Source organism: Trematomus bernacchii, unplaced genomic scaffold (genome assembly GCF_902827165.1).
Source record: "Trematomus bernacchii unplaced genomic scaffold, fTreBer1.1, whole genome shotgun sequence".
NCBI classification, from domain to species: domain Eukaryota; kingdom Metazoa; phylum Chordata; class Actinopteri; order Perciformes; family Nototheniidae; genus Trematomus; species Trematomus bernacchii.
This window is the reverse complement of record NW_022987801.1, coordinates 1,757,976-1,774,788: the sequence shown is the minus strand read 5'-3', so window position 1 is coordinate 1,774,788 and position 16,813 is coordinate 1,757,976. Positions and strand designations below refer to the sequence as shown.

General features: G+C 36.2%; 1 protein-coding gene and 1 long non-coding RNA gene across 2 annotated transcripts; both read left to right on the top strand.

The window, feature by feature from the left end:
* The first annotated feature begins 412 nt into the window (after nt 1–412).
* LOC117498058 (sialoadhesin-like) lies at nt 413–16,797 on the top strand. The gene is made up of 12 exons (XM_034150117.1): nt 413–463; nt 569–601; nt 856–1,112; nt 1,298–1,600; nt 13,994–14,257; nt 14,540–14,797; nt 15,294–15,410; nt 15,533–15,548; nt 15,643–15,734; nt 15,839–15,889; nt 16,027–16,074; nt 16,410–16,797. The coding sequence occupies exons 3-12, from the start codon at nt 1,043–1,045 to the stop codon at nt 16,415–16,417; spliced, it is 1,227 nt and encodes a 408-aa protein (XP_034006008.1). The 5' UTR covers nt 413–463; nt 569–601; nt 856–1,042; the 3' UTR covers nt 16,418–16,797.
* On the top strand, nt 8,004–8,702 carry LOC117498070. Its single transcript, XR_004557530.1, has 3 exons — nt 8,004–8,080; nt 8,381–8,500; nt 8,591–8,702. It is a non-coding gene; the product is annotated as an uncharacterized LOC117498070 (long non-coding RNA).
* Nucleotides 16,798–16,813: the final 16 nt, after the last annotated feature.

Here is a 16,813-nt window from a genome sequence, read left to right as displayed (position 1 = left end):
CATGGATTATAAAGTGAGTATGACACATGCAATTGTATATCCTTCTTAGTACTGTATGCACTTTATTTTTTTGGAAACACTTTATGCAGCAGTCTTTATAGCAGCATCAATAATCACTGACCATTTGTGAAGAATCACAAGCCTACAGGGTGATCTTATCTACCAGGAATTATATTTTAATACCGTATCTCTCTTCATCATTAGAGGATACCTAAACCAAGGTGTATAAAATATGTTGTGTTAAAAGCTGTTCAGTGTGAGCTTTGTGTAAAAGGGAAGGAAGCGCAGACTGTTAGAAATCAACTTCCGTGTCCAATTTTACATTGCATTTGTTTCTCTGTAGTTCCTGATTTCTCTTCATATGCTTTCTATTTACACAAAGTCGAAGAATTTCTCAGGAACAGGTTATCAGTGTTGGATGCCAAGATGGGACACACTTTTCTCTCTCTACTGGGGTTTTTCTGTGAGTACTTTTAATGTTTTAATTGCCGTTGTTACAACTTAAATGCCTGAGGTTATGATCTTTGTCAGTTTGATAATGTCTGATGTCGTTTCAAACTTATTTCAGTGCTGAATTTACTTTACCATGGACAAGTTCAAGGTGATTATATAATTATCTTACTTTTTGTCTACTTACTTTAGACAAATCTAGCTATGTAACACTCCAAACAACATCCGTTTGGTCAATGTATAATACTTTGTTTGAGAAAAAAAAAAAGTTTGTAATTTCAAAATCAAACATTATGTCATAAAGAAAATATAAATTATAATATTTGAAAGTAAGGATTAAGAAGGTGGCTAAGAATTGTATATTTGTTTCATTTTTTTGTATTTAGTATTTTGTATTATTTACAGGGCTGTTGTGACCCTGCGACCCAACTGGCCTGAGATATACTCTGGAGAAACGATCACTCTTACATGTGAAATTAAGGATGGAGGAGACTATGAGTGGGAGTTTTTTTGGAGGACACCCGGGTCATACAAACCTCAGACATCTGACCCTAAATATACTCTGACTTCACAAAGTGGAGACTACAGGTGTATGGGCAGACTGAAAGGTGAAATGTCTTCAACGCAGTGGAGTGATGTCTTCACATTGACAGTATCTTACAGTAAGTCATATGTCAATTTTTTACTTTGTTTTGCAGTACGTATATAAACATATAATCTATAATATGCAGGTTATTATATTTAAGTATGATGAACCTTCACATTTGTTTCACATGTTTGTAAAAAATATGTAGGAGGCAAGAAGTGTTTGTTACCCACCAATTATCATTAAATCACTTTCCAACAGACAAACCTGAGCCTGTCCTCACTGTGTCTCCATCATGGCCGAGTCCTGGAGCCTCAGTAACTCTGAACTGCAGGGTTGATTATCCTTCTGCTGGCTGGAGCTTCTACTGGTATAAGGCTGTTCCCCAAAAGTCAGACGACTCCTACAGCTATGAGCTGCTACCTGGCAGCGAGAATGGGACTGAACAGCATCTCTTCATCATTGATGGACAAACACACACAGCAGGATATGTGTGCAGAGCAGGAAGAGGAGATCCAGTGTTTTACAGTTGGCATAGCAGTGCTGCATTTCTCTGGTCTGGAGGTCAGTATGGTTTTTTGTGTGTACCACCATTAGGGCAAAACATGTGTTAATCAAAGTTTGTCTAGTCTGGAGGCACTGGTACCTTTCTATTTTGTTTTCCTCCTACTGTAGTTTGCACCCCCCCCCATCTTTTCAATGGTCAACATTTTATTTGTAATGTTGTCTTTCGGTATTACTGCTTTTTACATGCAACATAAAACCAACAACCCCAATAACCTTTTACTTTCAACAAAGGCAGTATACACATGGATTAAACATTCTCTTTTTAGGCTTGTTTAATCTCTTTCTGCCTTTTTAGGGGATTGTAACTAGAGGTGTTGCTGTACCCATGCATTGTCTTTGTGTTTCAGATATTAACTCACAGTGAGTCCTGACAGTGTGCAGCACTTCACCAAAACGTCTGTGTCACTGCGCTGTGAGGGAAACTCCACTGAGTGGAGAGTGAGGAGGTTTTCGGAATATAACAACCTTTATGACTGTTCTTCCTGGGGGACAAAGACTGGATCCACATGCACAATAACCAGAAGCTGGCTCAGTGGAGTGTACTGGTGTGAGTCTGAAACAGGAGAGTTCAGTAATGCAGTCAACATCACTAAAGAGTGTGAGTTTTATTTATTTAAAATATTTGTTTCTGAATTATTATATTGTTTTGAAATGTGAAGGTGACATGCAAAAAAAGCTAATTTCCGAAGTGAACTCCAGGGTCACTTCTCTCAAAGATCAAAAATAATATTCTGTGTTTTATTTTCCTCATACATCTACCTGACATTTCAACTTCCGCCAGACTAGAACAGTTGTGCCTAAACATATTAAATCTGAAAAAGCTGATATTATTTGATTTTTTTTCAGATGGTAAAATGATCCTGGTGAGTCCTGTCCGTCCTGTGGCTGAGGGACATGCTGTCACTCTTAGCTGCAAGTTAAATAATGAAGCTGCTGTTAATAATGTGGATTTCTATAAAAATGACAAACTCATCCAGAACGATACCAGAAGCGAGCTGACCATCTCTGCAGTGTCAAAGTCAGATGAAGGCTTTTATAAATGTAAACGGAGAGATTCAGCAGATGGTTGGACGTCACCAGAGAGTTGGTTCTCAGTAAAATGTGAGTATGATTTTAAAAACCTTTCCTTTTTTGTAAACTGTGTTACAGTCTGAGATAAAGAAAGCTTAGTTTCCTCTGAATTAAACTGTGTTTGTGTTAGAGAGATGTTTTATACAGTTAATCTACAACAGGAACGTTTTATATAAATAAACATTAATAAAGATTACTTATAATAGCAGCGTCCGGGCATGGAAAAGACTCTCAATTTCCCATTCTTCTGATCGTTGGGCTGCTTTGTGGAGTTTTACTGATTATTCTCCTGCTGCTGTTCCTGTATTTATACAGAAAGTCAAAAGGTGAGATCATTTTCCTCTGATATAAGATTGACTCTAATGTAATCACATGTATGTTTTGACAGTAAAACACTTTCGCAATGCATAATAATATTGTCGTACTTTTTTCTTTTTAACAGATTCATGCTATAGCAGGTTGGTACAACACTCTATTTTATTTTATTATGAACAGGACAGCACTAATATGTTCCTTAATAAATCTACTTCATTCACTACATGTATTTTGCCCACCAGATCTCAGAGGACCAATCAGGGCCCTGCTACAGACCACATGATCAACCAGGACGAAACTAACCAAAGAGAATATGCTTCTGTTCTTCAGGGTCAGCCTGAATCCTTAATATGTTTTGAATGTATTGTTAACGTTGTTAACCGAGTAGCATTTCCATTTCTCATTAGTTATTTAAAAAAATGTAGGAGTTCATATAGAGGGATTTTAATATATATATATATTTTTTTTTATTTCTCTTCAGATAATGCTTGTCTCTATGCAACAGTCAAATGCCCTGGAGAACCTGCAAATGGTACGGTATAGTAAATATAAATACTGGAATATGACAATCCAAGGTTCACTCTTATAAATATAAAATAAATTGTATATTTCAGTTGAAGTTGGGGATGCGACATATTCTGTTGTGGAGCTCAAAAACATTTCTAAGAAGGGTGAGTATTTGATTTCTATGTCGTAACAATAACATACAATAATTAAGGTGCTTTTGTAGGCTAGCAGTGACTAAATTAAGTAAAGTATTGTCTTTTCATGCTTTCTCCTGATCTGTCTAACAGGGAAGAAAAATGAACCGGAGGATTGTGTTTACTCACATGTGCAGATGGCATCAGCTGCAGGTATGATGAAATGCTACTCTCTTTCAGTTTTTGTTGGGTTACATGCTTACGTGCTGCCTGATAGGGTGTCAATTTTTAAAGCTACCACAAGGTGTTGCCAAAGTCACCAATGTTCAAATCCTACACATAACTGTTTATTTTCTGCCAATTCTATGCATTCATGAAATAAACATCAGGGCATATGACATTTCATTCATCTGTATCCATACATGTATAACTGTTGTGAATCATCATGAGCAATTCCTTCTATCAAACTATCACTGTACCCTCTTGTGAGGAAAATGTATACCAGTACATTTTCATTGTTAACTGGGGGAATACTGTAAAAAAATAAATAATAATAATCTCTTAATTCATAGGGAAGTCAAGTCCTGCACCAGCGGATGAAACTGTTTATTCTGAACTCAAACCAGGAGCATCTCTTGGTAAAAATGCAGCGTAACATCATGTACGTTTTCAGATCAATCACTTTATATATTTCATATATTGTTAAATATGTCATGAAACACGCTTATTCTTTAAAAAGTGTAATTTCTTTCTTCTTTGGTTTTCTTCCAGATCGAACAATGTCTTCTGTAAGGACAAGACGAATGGAAACAACATACCAAAACGAAACCTTTGTTTATTAAACCTTATTTGCAGCTTTGCTCTCCATTTATCAGACAGTATTTTGTACAGTTAATGTAATAGCAAGTAATATTAAGGAAATGTATCATATGGCTTTAATCTAGGTGTGTTTAAAAAAAAGCATGCTTTGTTTTGCATCAATAAACTTTATTTACTTAATTACTTCTACATGATTGCACAAGGTGTTTGATTTGCTTCATCATCCTTCGTCTTATTTTGGTGATCCAGTACAGTCATGCTTTGAGGTGACAGAAGGAAGTTAGAGGTGCAAGAGCTGAGATGTGACCAAAAAGTGTGTCACTTTGAATCATCGGCCCTTGTTATTACTATAGTGATGAAGCAGAAGAAACATCTAATATTAGAGGTTTACAAGATGGCTATTTTACCCCAAATAATCCTGACATTTGTCTTGTGTTTTTAGACTAATGCATGATAAATAATCAGAATTACAATTGCAATAAAGATCAGGTAAAGAATGAAAAGAGGTTAAATCATTCTGCAGTTGTCTCGATGAACCATCTAACTGTTGGGGTTAAATATATCTGCCTGTGAAACACAAGTATAATACTGCCATACATTTTTACTAAGATATGAGTTGAGCAAAAATGACTATTTAATTTGCACTTTTAAAGTAGGATCTTGAGAGTGAAGTTAAAATGTATCTGCATGGCATGAGCATGAAGTAGTCATGCCAACGTAAAACAGGAAGGAAAGAGAGACTAGTTATTCTTAGAAAATGTGTAAAATACCAATGAGCTCATGTTGAGATCAGATCAGATTTCCTCCCACAGTGCTCTGTTAGTCTTCCTCAATTTTTTTCAAGTGTTAAAGTGGACGTATGTGTGAGAGACAGAGAGTCTGTGTTCGATGCGAAGATGGGACACACTTTGCTCTGCGCGCTGGGGTTATTCTGTGAGTATATCACTGACTTTTGTATTGAGAACAGAGGATCATTGTTTTGTCTAAAGAGCAGCGGTTTTTAGCAACATCGTTTAGAGCCAAGGAATCTGTTAATTTGACCATGTTTCATCAACCATGATCATTTGATACTATATGTATTTTTAAGGCAGGACCTAGGACTGCATTGTTATAATGTGGATTTAAAGCGATTTCTTAATATCTGCTTTTAATGTGTGATTAATATTGTTCGTTTTGTATTTTAAGTGTGTTGTTTTTAGTTATTTATGATTTTTTTAAATGAGTTTTACCCTGTATATATTCAGAAAAGCTCTCATAGCGATAAAGTGTAATTTTTAAAATATTATTTTTATTATTATTATCATCGATTAGCAACAGTGATTGTATTTGTGCACACTGTCCAAACAAAGTTGCTATATGTGAATCGTAAGCCGTAATGCTTTTGTTGATTCTCATTTTGACAGTTTCTGTCAGTTTATAAAATATTTGATGAATTATCGATCTTTATTTTAGTGCTGAACACACGTCTACAATGCTGTCACGCTGAAGGTGATTACACATTCTTCTCTTTTCTATTTATCTCTCTATGAAACCTCGTTGATTGCATCATCTTTCGTGGTTTAGCCAATGACTAACACATGTTTAGTGAGGAGTCTTAACTTACATTGTACATTTGTATGCCTCAAAGTAACCTTTTCCTCATGGTTGTTGTTCTTCTAATTACATATTTATTATTGTGTTGAATTCTAGATGCTGTGACTCTAAAGACCAACTGGTCCACTTTATACACGGGGGAAACTGTTACGCTCGCATGTGACAAAAGTGACGGCCAAGACACTGACTGGAGTTACACCTTCACCAGGAGTAATTCAAAACTTGATTTCTGCAAAACAAAGAAGTCTTCTTGCTCATTCAAGTTAACGAAAAACGACAATGGCCAATACCAGTGCAGTGTTTTTCAAACAAAGACAAATTCTACAAATCAGAGTAATATAGTCAGTCTGACTGTATTAGGTGAGTCATCTGATGGTTTTTCTCTCTGAATACCAACTATAGCAATGCCCACTGTAGAAGTGAACTCCTTCGATAAGTATTCTGCAGAAGCAATAGTCCAGTAAGGGAAAACAACGGGCTAATGAGAACAGAGCTGCTTTTAAAAATATGGAAATGTACTAATTCATTATGTGTGACTCACGCAGTTTCTGAACACAATGAGAACAGAGATATTGAGGACTGTACATTTACAGTTAAGCAGGTCACTAACTGTAATCAAACAGATACAATAAGACAATTGAAGCTATTTTGATAGTACCCTACTGTTCCTTAGGTATGTTTTTTGTTTAAATGACTATTACATGTAATAATTCTCCAACAGATAATCCAAAACCTGCTCTCAATGTGTCTCGTTCATGGCTGAGTCCTGGAGCCTTCGTCACTCTGAACTGCAGTGTTACAGATTCAGCAGCAGGGTGGAGGTTTTACTGGTATAAGGCCGTCGCCAATCTGTCTATCAACTCCAACTACAGCTTTGAGCTACTACCCGGCAAGAGCAATGGGACTGAAAACAATACCTACGTTGTTAATGGACAGACACACACAGCAGGGTATGTGTGCAGGGCTGGAAGAGGAAACCCTGTGCATTACTCTTGGTATAGCAAACCAAAGTTTGTCTGGTCTGGAGGTGAGAATGTTTCTTTATGTCCCTTATCTCTTCCTATCTGATGTTCCCATTAGGACACATCTTTAAATGCCTCCTTAATTACCATTTTAAAAACACTGAGCATTTTTAAAGCAGTGAAATTGTACATTTGTACTTATAGCAGGCATAACATGCTTTATTCAAAGTCACTTACTTTGTGTTCTGAACGCTGTAAGGTTGGTAGAAAATAAATGGGAACAACCAGAAAGCCAAAAATATAACTGATCTGTTCAAATCAAATATTGAATTCATATATATTTTTTGTAAATGACCTAAAAGTTTGTAGTTTCCTCCGTCGCAGAGTGCATCTACTCTAGGAGGCTGAATTCATGTTGAAAACATTCAGAAGATAATTTTCAATTATTCTGTTTTTGTATTTCAGATTCTCATGCACCATCAGTCAAAGTGAGTCCTGACAGAGTGCAGCACTTTTCCTCAGATCCTGTGTCACTGACCTGTGAGGGGAACCAGTGGAGAGTGGTGAGGCTCACTGAAGCAGGCCATCTGTCAAACTGCTCTGACTGGGGGACAAAGAACGGATCCACATGGATCATCAAAAATCTGACAAACAAAACAGCGGTGTACTGGTGTGAGTTTGCATCTGGTGAATTCAGCAATGCAGTCAACATTACTATAGGCCTACAAAGTAAGTACATTTTTGTCACAATTCCCTAACTGGATTTATATTACAAATGTATAACCAAGTGTCTGTGAGGATGATCTCTATAACTTGATATTCATTGACTGCTTTACAGGTGATGTTATCCTGGTGAGCCCTGTCCATCCTGTGACTGAAGGAGATTCTGTTCGTCTTAGTTGCAAAGTGAAGAGCGGATCATTATCTTTTAATGTTTCTTTCTTTCGAAATAATACTCTCCAAAATTATACCAGTGCTGAGCTGAGGATCTCTGCAGGTGTCAAAGTCAGACGAAGGCTTCTACATGTGTCGATACGCAGAAAAAAAGTCAGCACAGAGTTGGTTGTCAGTAAAATGTGAGTATGATTACATTTGTCTCTTATGCGCTTCCTTTTCCATTAACTAGGTTGCCATCTGAGGTGAAGAAATACTTCCTTTCTACTTAGAAATAGCACTGGTTAGTGTGGTTATCTATGAATGTTCTATATGTCTTCACATGTATACACTTGCATACGTATGTGTTAGTTTGTAAAGTTTGTGCTTTAAATAGGGTGTATATATTAAGTGTTTATTTTCCGTTTTTATCATATATGTGAAATCCCAGCTTTAAGCTCTGTTGAAGAAAAATTGAATCTATGAAAACCTTTTTTTTGTAGCAGCATCCAGTCCTGGAAAAATGAACAGATCATCTATTCTGCTACTGATCATTGGGTTGGTTTGTGGGATTGTTGTGTTCATTCTCCTGCTGCTATTCTGTTGCTGCATGAAGTCCAAAGGTGAGACATTTTCCTTTTGATATTTGATGGATCTGAAATTGTAGTGCGTCAGTTTATAATACAAAGAACATCAATGTCTCTTTTTTACAGATTCAAGCTTTGCAAGGTCGGTACAAGTCTTTTGAACTTGAAAGCAGTACTAATTTAAAATGTCTTCTATATTTTATACCATGTGTTATTTCTATTTTTTTTTTTACTTTATTCTTAGGACCACACTGTTTCAGAGAACCAATCAGGGCTTTGCTCCAGATCAACTGGTTAATCTGAACGAAACTCAACCGCAGCATCCTTCCTCTCATCTCCACGGTCAGCCTGAAAAATAATCAAGATTAAGTTCTCATTTCATATTTTTGCCATTTTTAATGCTAATTTTCTGGTATAGGTGAAATATCTAAGCTCTTTAATCAAAAGACAAAATCCATAAAGCTGGAAAGTAGTTTACTCTTCTTAATATTAATAAAAGATGATAACATTATGGTTTATGTTATGAAAATAGCTTTAATGCAATTTGGGTTACACACACGAGTCTTTAAGTTAAGCTTTAATTTAAGTTAATTGTATTTCAGATGAATCCGGCGATGTCACTTACTCTTCGATTCACCTTAAAAACATTAGGGAAACCGGTGAGTACTCAAGATACAAGCAATAAATACTTATTCTCCTATTTTTTAATCAGATAGATGTCATGCTGACAAACTACATTCTTATTTATTTCCGTTCATAGAAAACTCCTCTGCTGCAGAAGAAACGGTCTATTCTGAAGTGAAACTAGACAAAGCTCCTGGTAATAATGTTATTTGCATCTTCTTTATTTAAAACACAAATATTTTTTAAATAACCTTGTATGTCTGCTTTCTCTCTTATTTCCCCCCAGGTCCTTGAAGACATTTATTTTGCTTATTTTGTATCAAATTAACAATGTTTTTGTATTTTTAAAATGGATTGATGTATGTTTTTACCTGGAGGTTTTGTTTTGTATCATTTAAAATATTGGTCTTCAACTATTGTATGCAGCAATAAAAAATGTTTTCAACAACAAGCCATGAGTCAAATTTTTATAAACGTTTTTATGTAATGATTTTGTCCACATAGTTTTGTGGAGTACCAAAGTACCACACAGCCGTAACAAAAACTAAAAGACATACACAGTAAATAAAACCATAAAATAAATGTTTGCTTTCTTCAGTTTCCAACTTTAACATTTTCATTACTTTCGCAAAGTTGAATGATTTTGCATACAGGATATAAACCAATTTAACTGATAAACAGGACGTTATGCAATACTTGAGACGACAGATGTTAATCAAATTTGACCTAAGTAGCAATAAATGGGGCGAAGCCTGCGAGCTAGTTCCGGCAGTCATCTCGAGCACTTATGCTGCATTCATACATAACGCCCCTTGCCGCTCTACAACCAACCAAACAGAGTCTCCTTAATATGCCGCTCTATTTAACATGCCTGATATCTCTCTATGCATTGCTTGCTGCTGGTATTGTGCAGCTACTTCCACGTCGCTGCTGCTTGCCTGCCCCACCACCACCCCAGCTTCCACCCCAGCTTCCACCTGTAGGCTCGGGGGGTTAGTTATTTAATCATCACTCATCGTGCTATGAATATCTATGGAGTGATGAGGCCCGAGCCTTGACGCCAAACTCAACTATATGCTCCTTCTAATAAACATGTTAAAAAAACACGTGAGTTGTTTTTTGAGCTTTTCTTTTTTATGTGTTTGGTTTCTGGAGTTTTGTTTCTTGACAATATACTATAACACATTCATACACAGGACACAAAAGCCCAATATCTTCACCCTTTTTTAAGTAAGTAAAGTTTATTTATAAAGCGCATTTCACAGACAAAGTCACAAAGTGCTTGACAAAACAATAAGACATCCACATATGGAGGCGTACAATGATAACTGGGAATATGTCCGTCAGCTCAGTCTGTAGGGACTTGGCCTGCACCGTAGGGTCGCCGGTTCAAGTCCCCGAATAGACTGGTACTTTGAGATGTCACAGTCCCCTTCTGGGCACTGCCGTGGTGCCCTTGAGCAAGGCAATTTACCTTAATTAACTTAACGTATGTTGAAGTTTGAACTTATCCTGAAAAAAAATGCTGAAAGGATTTAATAAATAATAATAATAAATCCTATTCGTTACATTTTTGTTAGTAAAATGTAAACAGTATAATTTCTCTGTAAGGTAAGGGCTATAATACAGTATTTTCACCCAAAGTAGAAACACATGGACAGTAATGATCTTATTTTATGTTTTGTACCAGACCTTTCCTGTAGGGGGCAGTGTGACCCTGACTTGAGCTGTGCACGAACACTTCGTGCTGCTCCTCCAGCATTTATTATTAAATGCACTAAAGGTCCATATAGATATAACTCTAGGTCCGTGTGCATATCAAATTAAAGTAAATACAGGCGTCAAACATTTCAAATGGTTTTAAAAGTAATTTAAGGAAACTGATGATTTCATTGATATTTCAGGATAACTGGGAACAGCTTTGAAAACTTGACATCAAACATTTCAAATGCGTATAAAACTTTGAAAACTTGAAATGGTAGATGTATCGAGTACACAGTTGCATTTATAATAATTGTGTTTCAGTTCTATATAAAGATATGCATTGTCACCAAAATAGCAGAGGCCTGTAGAAACAACATATATTTTTTTGCCTTACTTTGTGTTTTTTTACGCTGATGTCACGTAACAGTTGTATTTTATGGGAAACACCCTGTGTGCAGACATGCACATCAACAATTTTATTTTCATATGTAATGAACAGTTGCTAGAAAACAACATTTACAATACATATATTCAAACTTAAGTCCTTTTCCCCTATCATGGAGGACAATTAACTCCATTATTTAAAAAAAATAAGTTAACTGTGGATCAAGCAGAGATTATTCTTTCCTACGCTTTGTCATGTCAGCAACATTATTAGCCACTTGTTGGTGGCCTCTAGTTCTGCTTTCAGTTCCTAAGATGTTCATGTGGTCATAGTTCAATGCACACTTTGTTTAACTATTATCTTTTTTTACACTATGTAATAATAAGGCGCAAAAATAAAAATGGTCAACCTCGTTGTGGCACTAGAGGAAAATGTAGTCGTTCTATCTGAGGGACAGTCAGTCAGAAAGAAAGGCCGACTGACAAACCATACAGGTCATTTTGTGAAAACTGAAATAATGCTAGGTTTTGTAAATTTACTCAAAACCAGAGGAGGAAGAAGTACTCAGATCCTGTTTTTAAGTAAAAGTAGAAGTACCAACTGTAGGAATACTTGATTTCAATTAAAAATCCTGCAATTAAAATGTTACTCAAGTAAAAGTACAAAAGTATTTGCATCAAATATACTTAAAGTACCAAAAGTTAAAGTACTCATGGTGCAAATGGCCCCATTTGAGAATCATATATGATTTGTTTTGGTTATCATTATTGATGTATTGTTGTGTTTATCAAGCTGGTAAAACTAGAACTAATTTCAATTCCTTTATTTACTGCTGGGTAGAATGTGAAATCAATCCGGGTGTATCTACAGGTTTTTGAAGTGTTGATCGTATTGTTTATCATTAAGCTGTATGCAAAGTAACTAAAGGTAGTAGAGTGAAAGTTCAATAATTACTGTACGTCTGAATTGTAGTGGAGTAGAAGTACAATGTAGCATAAAATGGAAATGCTCCAAAAAAATGGAAATGACAAGTACCTCAAAATGTTACTTAAGTACAGTACTTGAGTAAATGTACTTATTTACTTACCCCCTCTGCTCAAAACGTATAGTTAGAAAAAAGGAAGTGACCGACATGACATGTGTGGGCTAAATGCAATTGGAGATGTCATTGTAAAACGTTGTTCACAGATGGTGTGAATTAATAGAGAAGTAACACAAGCAAGTGTTTGTGAGTATCAGACACAGTTTTCCCTGGTGCTCTTTAGGTGGGCAGCATCATCAGCGCTTCTGTTTCCCCCTGTGAGTTTCACATCAGCCTTTTACCATAAAGTTCATAGGAAATCATGTTAGGTTGCAGAGCACAGACCACCTCTGCAGAAGCAACACTTTGTAAAGTGTAGTTTATTGTAAGGTGACAACGGCTACCAGTAATCTCTGCCGGAAGAGGTTATAGTTCCTGCTAAACAAACCATCATGACATCATCACTTTCCTTCCCAACCAATCCATGGATTTTAAGTTTTTGAAATTAGTCTTTGCTACGTCTCCGCCCGAATATTAAAAGGGCATTGACATACATGACATACGTGTAAGCCTTAAGCTTTATTCTGGGAACTTACTTCCTTATGTGGTCACATGTGGTCGAGCTTCGCACAAACTCTAGTGATGCGATAAGATCCATGCAGTTGTGGGCCTTCGTCATGCAAGCACTGCTGCAAAACAATTCAGTTTTCTCTAACCATATTCTGTGGAGAAATATAAAACTTGCAATGCAGTTAGAGCAAAATGAACAGAGTATCTTGAAATACCAGCTTCTCAGGAGGCTAAAAGGCGGAGGGTTAGGGATTTTGATACCAATAAATGGTACTGATCCTAAGTTCCAGTGGAAAAGCCCTATTGGTTTTCACATTGGTCTTATTTACAACAGAAACAGTCTGCTTTGATGTCACCATCGTTTCCCCAACTCACATTCAGACAGTAGCAGGCTTTACTACTTGCATGGTAGCTATCTGAAGCTCAGCTAGGACAATACGGAAATTGTGCTCCTTTGGTCAGAAGGATCCCAAACAAAGGCCTTTCGATTCAACCCATTTTTATTTGCATCTTATCCGAAAGCATCCAATACAACATAAGGAGTATTTGTCCCCTCCCTACTAGAGAAGGACAGGTTTTGTCATCTTCAAATATCTTCTATCTCCTTATTGGAGCAGCCCCGTCTACCATCAAAATTCCGTAATGCTCCTGCCCGCCACTCCCAAAACGTATTTAAATCTTCTCTGCTCTTTACAGTTGCTCTCTGTTGCAGTTTTCACAAAATGTAAGATGCTTGCCTCTAACTGCTTTTTTGAACTTTTAAGTAAATGTAAAAGCTTACGCTATAACGGGACCATTGCACTCTATTGCCTCTAGGCTGGCCACACTTTTACATCAGCATCAGGTCATAGTTCAGTTTTCAAAACTATTCTCTAAAACAGAATGATGATTGACTGAATCAGCCTCTATATATGTTTTTAGATATTTATCTGATGGTAATATATTTTGTTTAAGACATAAACATTACACATACTTAACTGGTACGTTCTATTTTGTTTTCCTCCTACTTTAGTTTGCTTGCCCCCCCCCCCCCTCAACTTTTAAATGAACAATTTTATCTTTTTTACTTCAACAACTGCAATATATCCATGGATAAATCACTCAGTTTTTAGGCTTGTTTATTTTTTTGCCTTTTTTAGGGTAATTCAAGTGGAGGTTTTGCTGTACCCATGCATTGTCTTTTACCGTTTGCATGGTTTAAATGTCCCCTCTTTGTGTGTTTCAGATTTGAATTCAGCAGCGTCTCTCACAGTGAGTCCTGACAGTGTGCAGCACTTCACCAAAACGCCTCTGTCACTGAGCTGTGAGGGAAACTCCACTGAGTGGAGAGTGAGGAGGTTTTCGGAAGCTGACAACCTTTATCACTGTTCTTCCTGGGGGACAATGACTGGATCTATATGCACAATAACCAGAAGATGGCTTAGTGGAGTGTTCTGGTGTGAGTCTGAAACAGGACATTTCAGTAATGCAGTCAACATCACTAAAGATGGTGAGTTTTAATTATTTAAAATGTTTGTTTCTGAAGTATTATATTGTTCTGAAATGTGAAGGTGACAAGCATTAGCCAAACGTCTCTTCAAATTAGTAAAACTTTATAAAAAAGGCCAATTTAAGAAGTGAACTCCAGGGTCACTCCTCTCAAAGATAATATTCTGTGTTTTAATTTCCTCATCTACCTGATTTCAGCTTCTGCCAGAGTAGACCAGTTTTGCATAAACGTAAACAAGCTGATATCTCTGACAAAGCCTTTATATTCTTTGATTTTTTCCAGATGATGGTCAAATGATCCTGGTGAGCCCTGTCCGTCCTGTGGCTGAGGGACTTCCTGTCACTCTTAGCTGCAAGTTAAATAATGAAACTGTTCTTTATGATGTAGATTTCTATAAAAATGACAAACTCATCCAGAACGATAACAGAAGGGAGCTGACCATCTCTGCAGTGTCAAAGTCAGATGAAGGCTTTTATAAATGTAAACGGAGAGATTTAGCAGATAGTAGGACGTCATCAGAGAGTTGGTTGTCAGTCAAATGTGAGTATGATAAAAAACAGTTTCCTCTTTTTGAGATGTGTTGCTGAGTCAGAGCTAAAAAAGACAGTTAATACTGAATTCAAAGTTGTCTTAGTTTCCTCTGAATTATACAATTTAGTTTTTGTAAGAGAAATACATTTTTCCAGTTCTGTATTCAGTCTTAAAACATTCATATGACCATGATTACATGAGCAGCATTGAAAATATAAGATATATGACCAGGGGTTTATAGTGTATTTTGTGAATTTGTTCCAATAAGTGTGTAAATATTTATGATTTATGTGTAAGTGTATTTGTATAGTTTTATATATTCCATAGTTGTACATGTATGTGTCAATGTGTGAATGTAGGTTTTTAAAACATTTTTTGATTGTCATTGTTTATTTATCTTTGAGATTTCTGAGGCTTGGTCTGACCTTGAAGCTCTGTTTCTGTGAAGTGCTTTGAGGAAAGTGTTATATAAAAAAATAATATTTAAGGTTATTTATATTAGCAGCTTCTCGGCCTGGAAAAGTCTCTCAATTTCCCGTCCTGTTGACTGTTGGGCTGCTTTGTGGAGTTTTACTGATAATTCTCCCGCTGCTGTTCATGTATCGCTACAGAAAGTCAAAAGGTCAGAACCTTTTCATCTGATATCAAATGAATTAAACTATGATTACTCAAAATCACACATTACATGTACCGGAAACATTTGCAATTAAAAAACAATGTAACTATAACTATTCTATTCAACAGATGCAGTCTTCATCAGGTCGGTGCAACCCTCTTTTATCTCATTTTGAACATTACAGCAGTTTATGTTAAATTCAATCGTCTTCATTATCTTCATGTGTATGTCCCACAAGATCTCAGAGCACCAATCAGGGCCCTGCTACAGACCACATGATCAACCAGGATGAAATTCAAAACATGCCACAATATTCTACTCTCCTCCATGGTCAGCCCTTGTCCGGTTTAATAATATGACTTATTTTTAACTCTCAGCCTTAATTGTGATTAAAATGATTGGTTTGACCGTGGTTGATTTTCACTTCTCTGTAGGTGATCGTTGTCTCTATGAAACAATCAGAGGGCCTGTAGAAGCTGGAAATGGTAAAGTATTTCATTTGTGTTTAACATGGAGTAATACAAATACTACATGCAATGGATGAGATGCTTTTGTAGGCCAGCAGTCTCTAAATAAAGTACAGGAATTGTCCTTTGATTAATTATTTTAATCCTTCTAACAGGTGCCAGTAATGAACCAGAAGAGAGCCTTTACATAAACGTGGCTGCAGGTAAAGTCAAGTACAAAACACTTTAATACTTATGAATATACTAAAAGCTTTTATTATGTGCTGTGCTGCTTGTCAGTTTCAGGAATGACCAAATCCACCAAATAAAGCTTTTATACTTTTTGTGCATTTTCATGTCTTTCTTATATACAGCATGTTGTTTTCCAGACATGTTTGGGTTTAATGAAACATTACTTAAAACATCATAATTCATAAATGGCAAATGTACATATTTTCACACACAAATTAGTTGGCCTTACCATACATTGTTGTATTCAAAAACAGTACCATGAGCAGAAAGTAACCAATGATAATACCTCATTTTGGTTTTCTTCCAGATCAATAAAGACATCCACATGGACAGAACCAATGGAGCGGATAAAAACATGAAAATCAACATCCTTGTTTCAGCAATTGAGTGTATTTGCTGCTTTTGTGTAAATAGTGCAGAGCCTTTTTTAATAACGGCCTTTCTAGGAACATGCTAAATGCTTTGCAATTCAACTGTATACTTACTTTCTGTGTACTTATATTTAGTGTAAAACGTTCTACTGCAACATTATCTGTTACATGTCTGATTCAGATCATGTGGCTCTAACCTTGTTGTACATTTGGTGATATTAGAGCCAGATACTAATATATGCAGTATGGACACATGCTTTAGCACTGTAGATGCACACAGTGGACACACAAATATATTATTAATAAAACCCAAATGCAATTATACCTGCATGTACTGTTC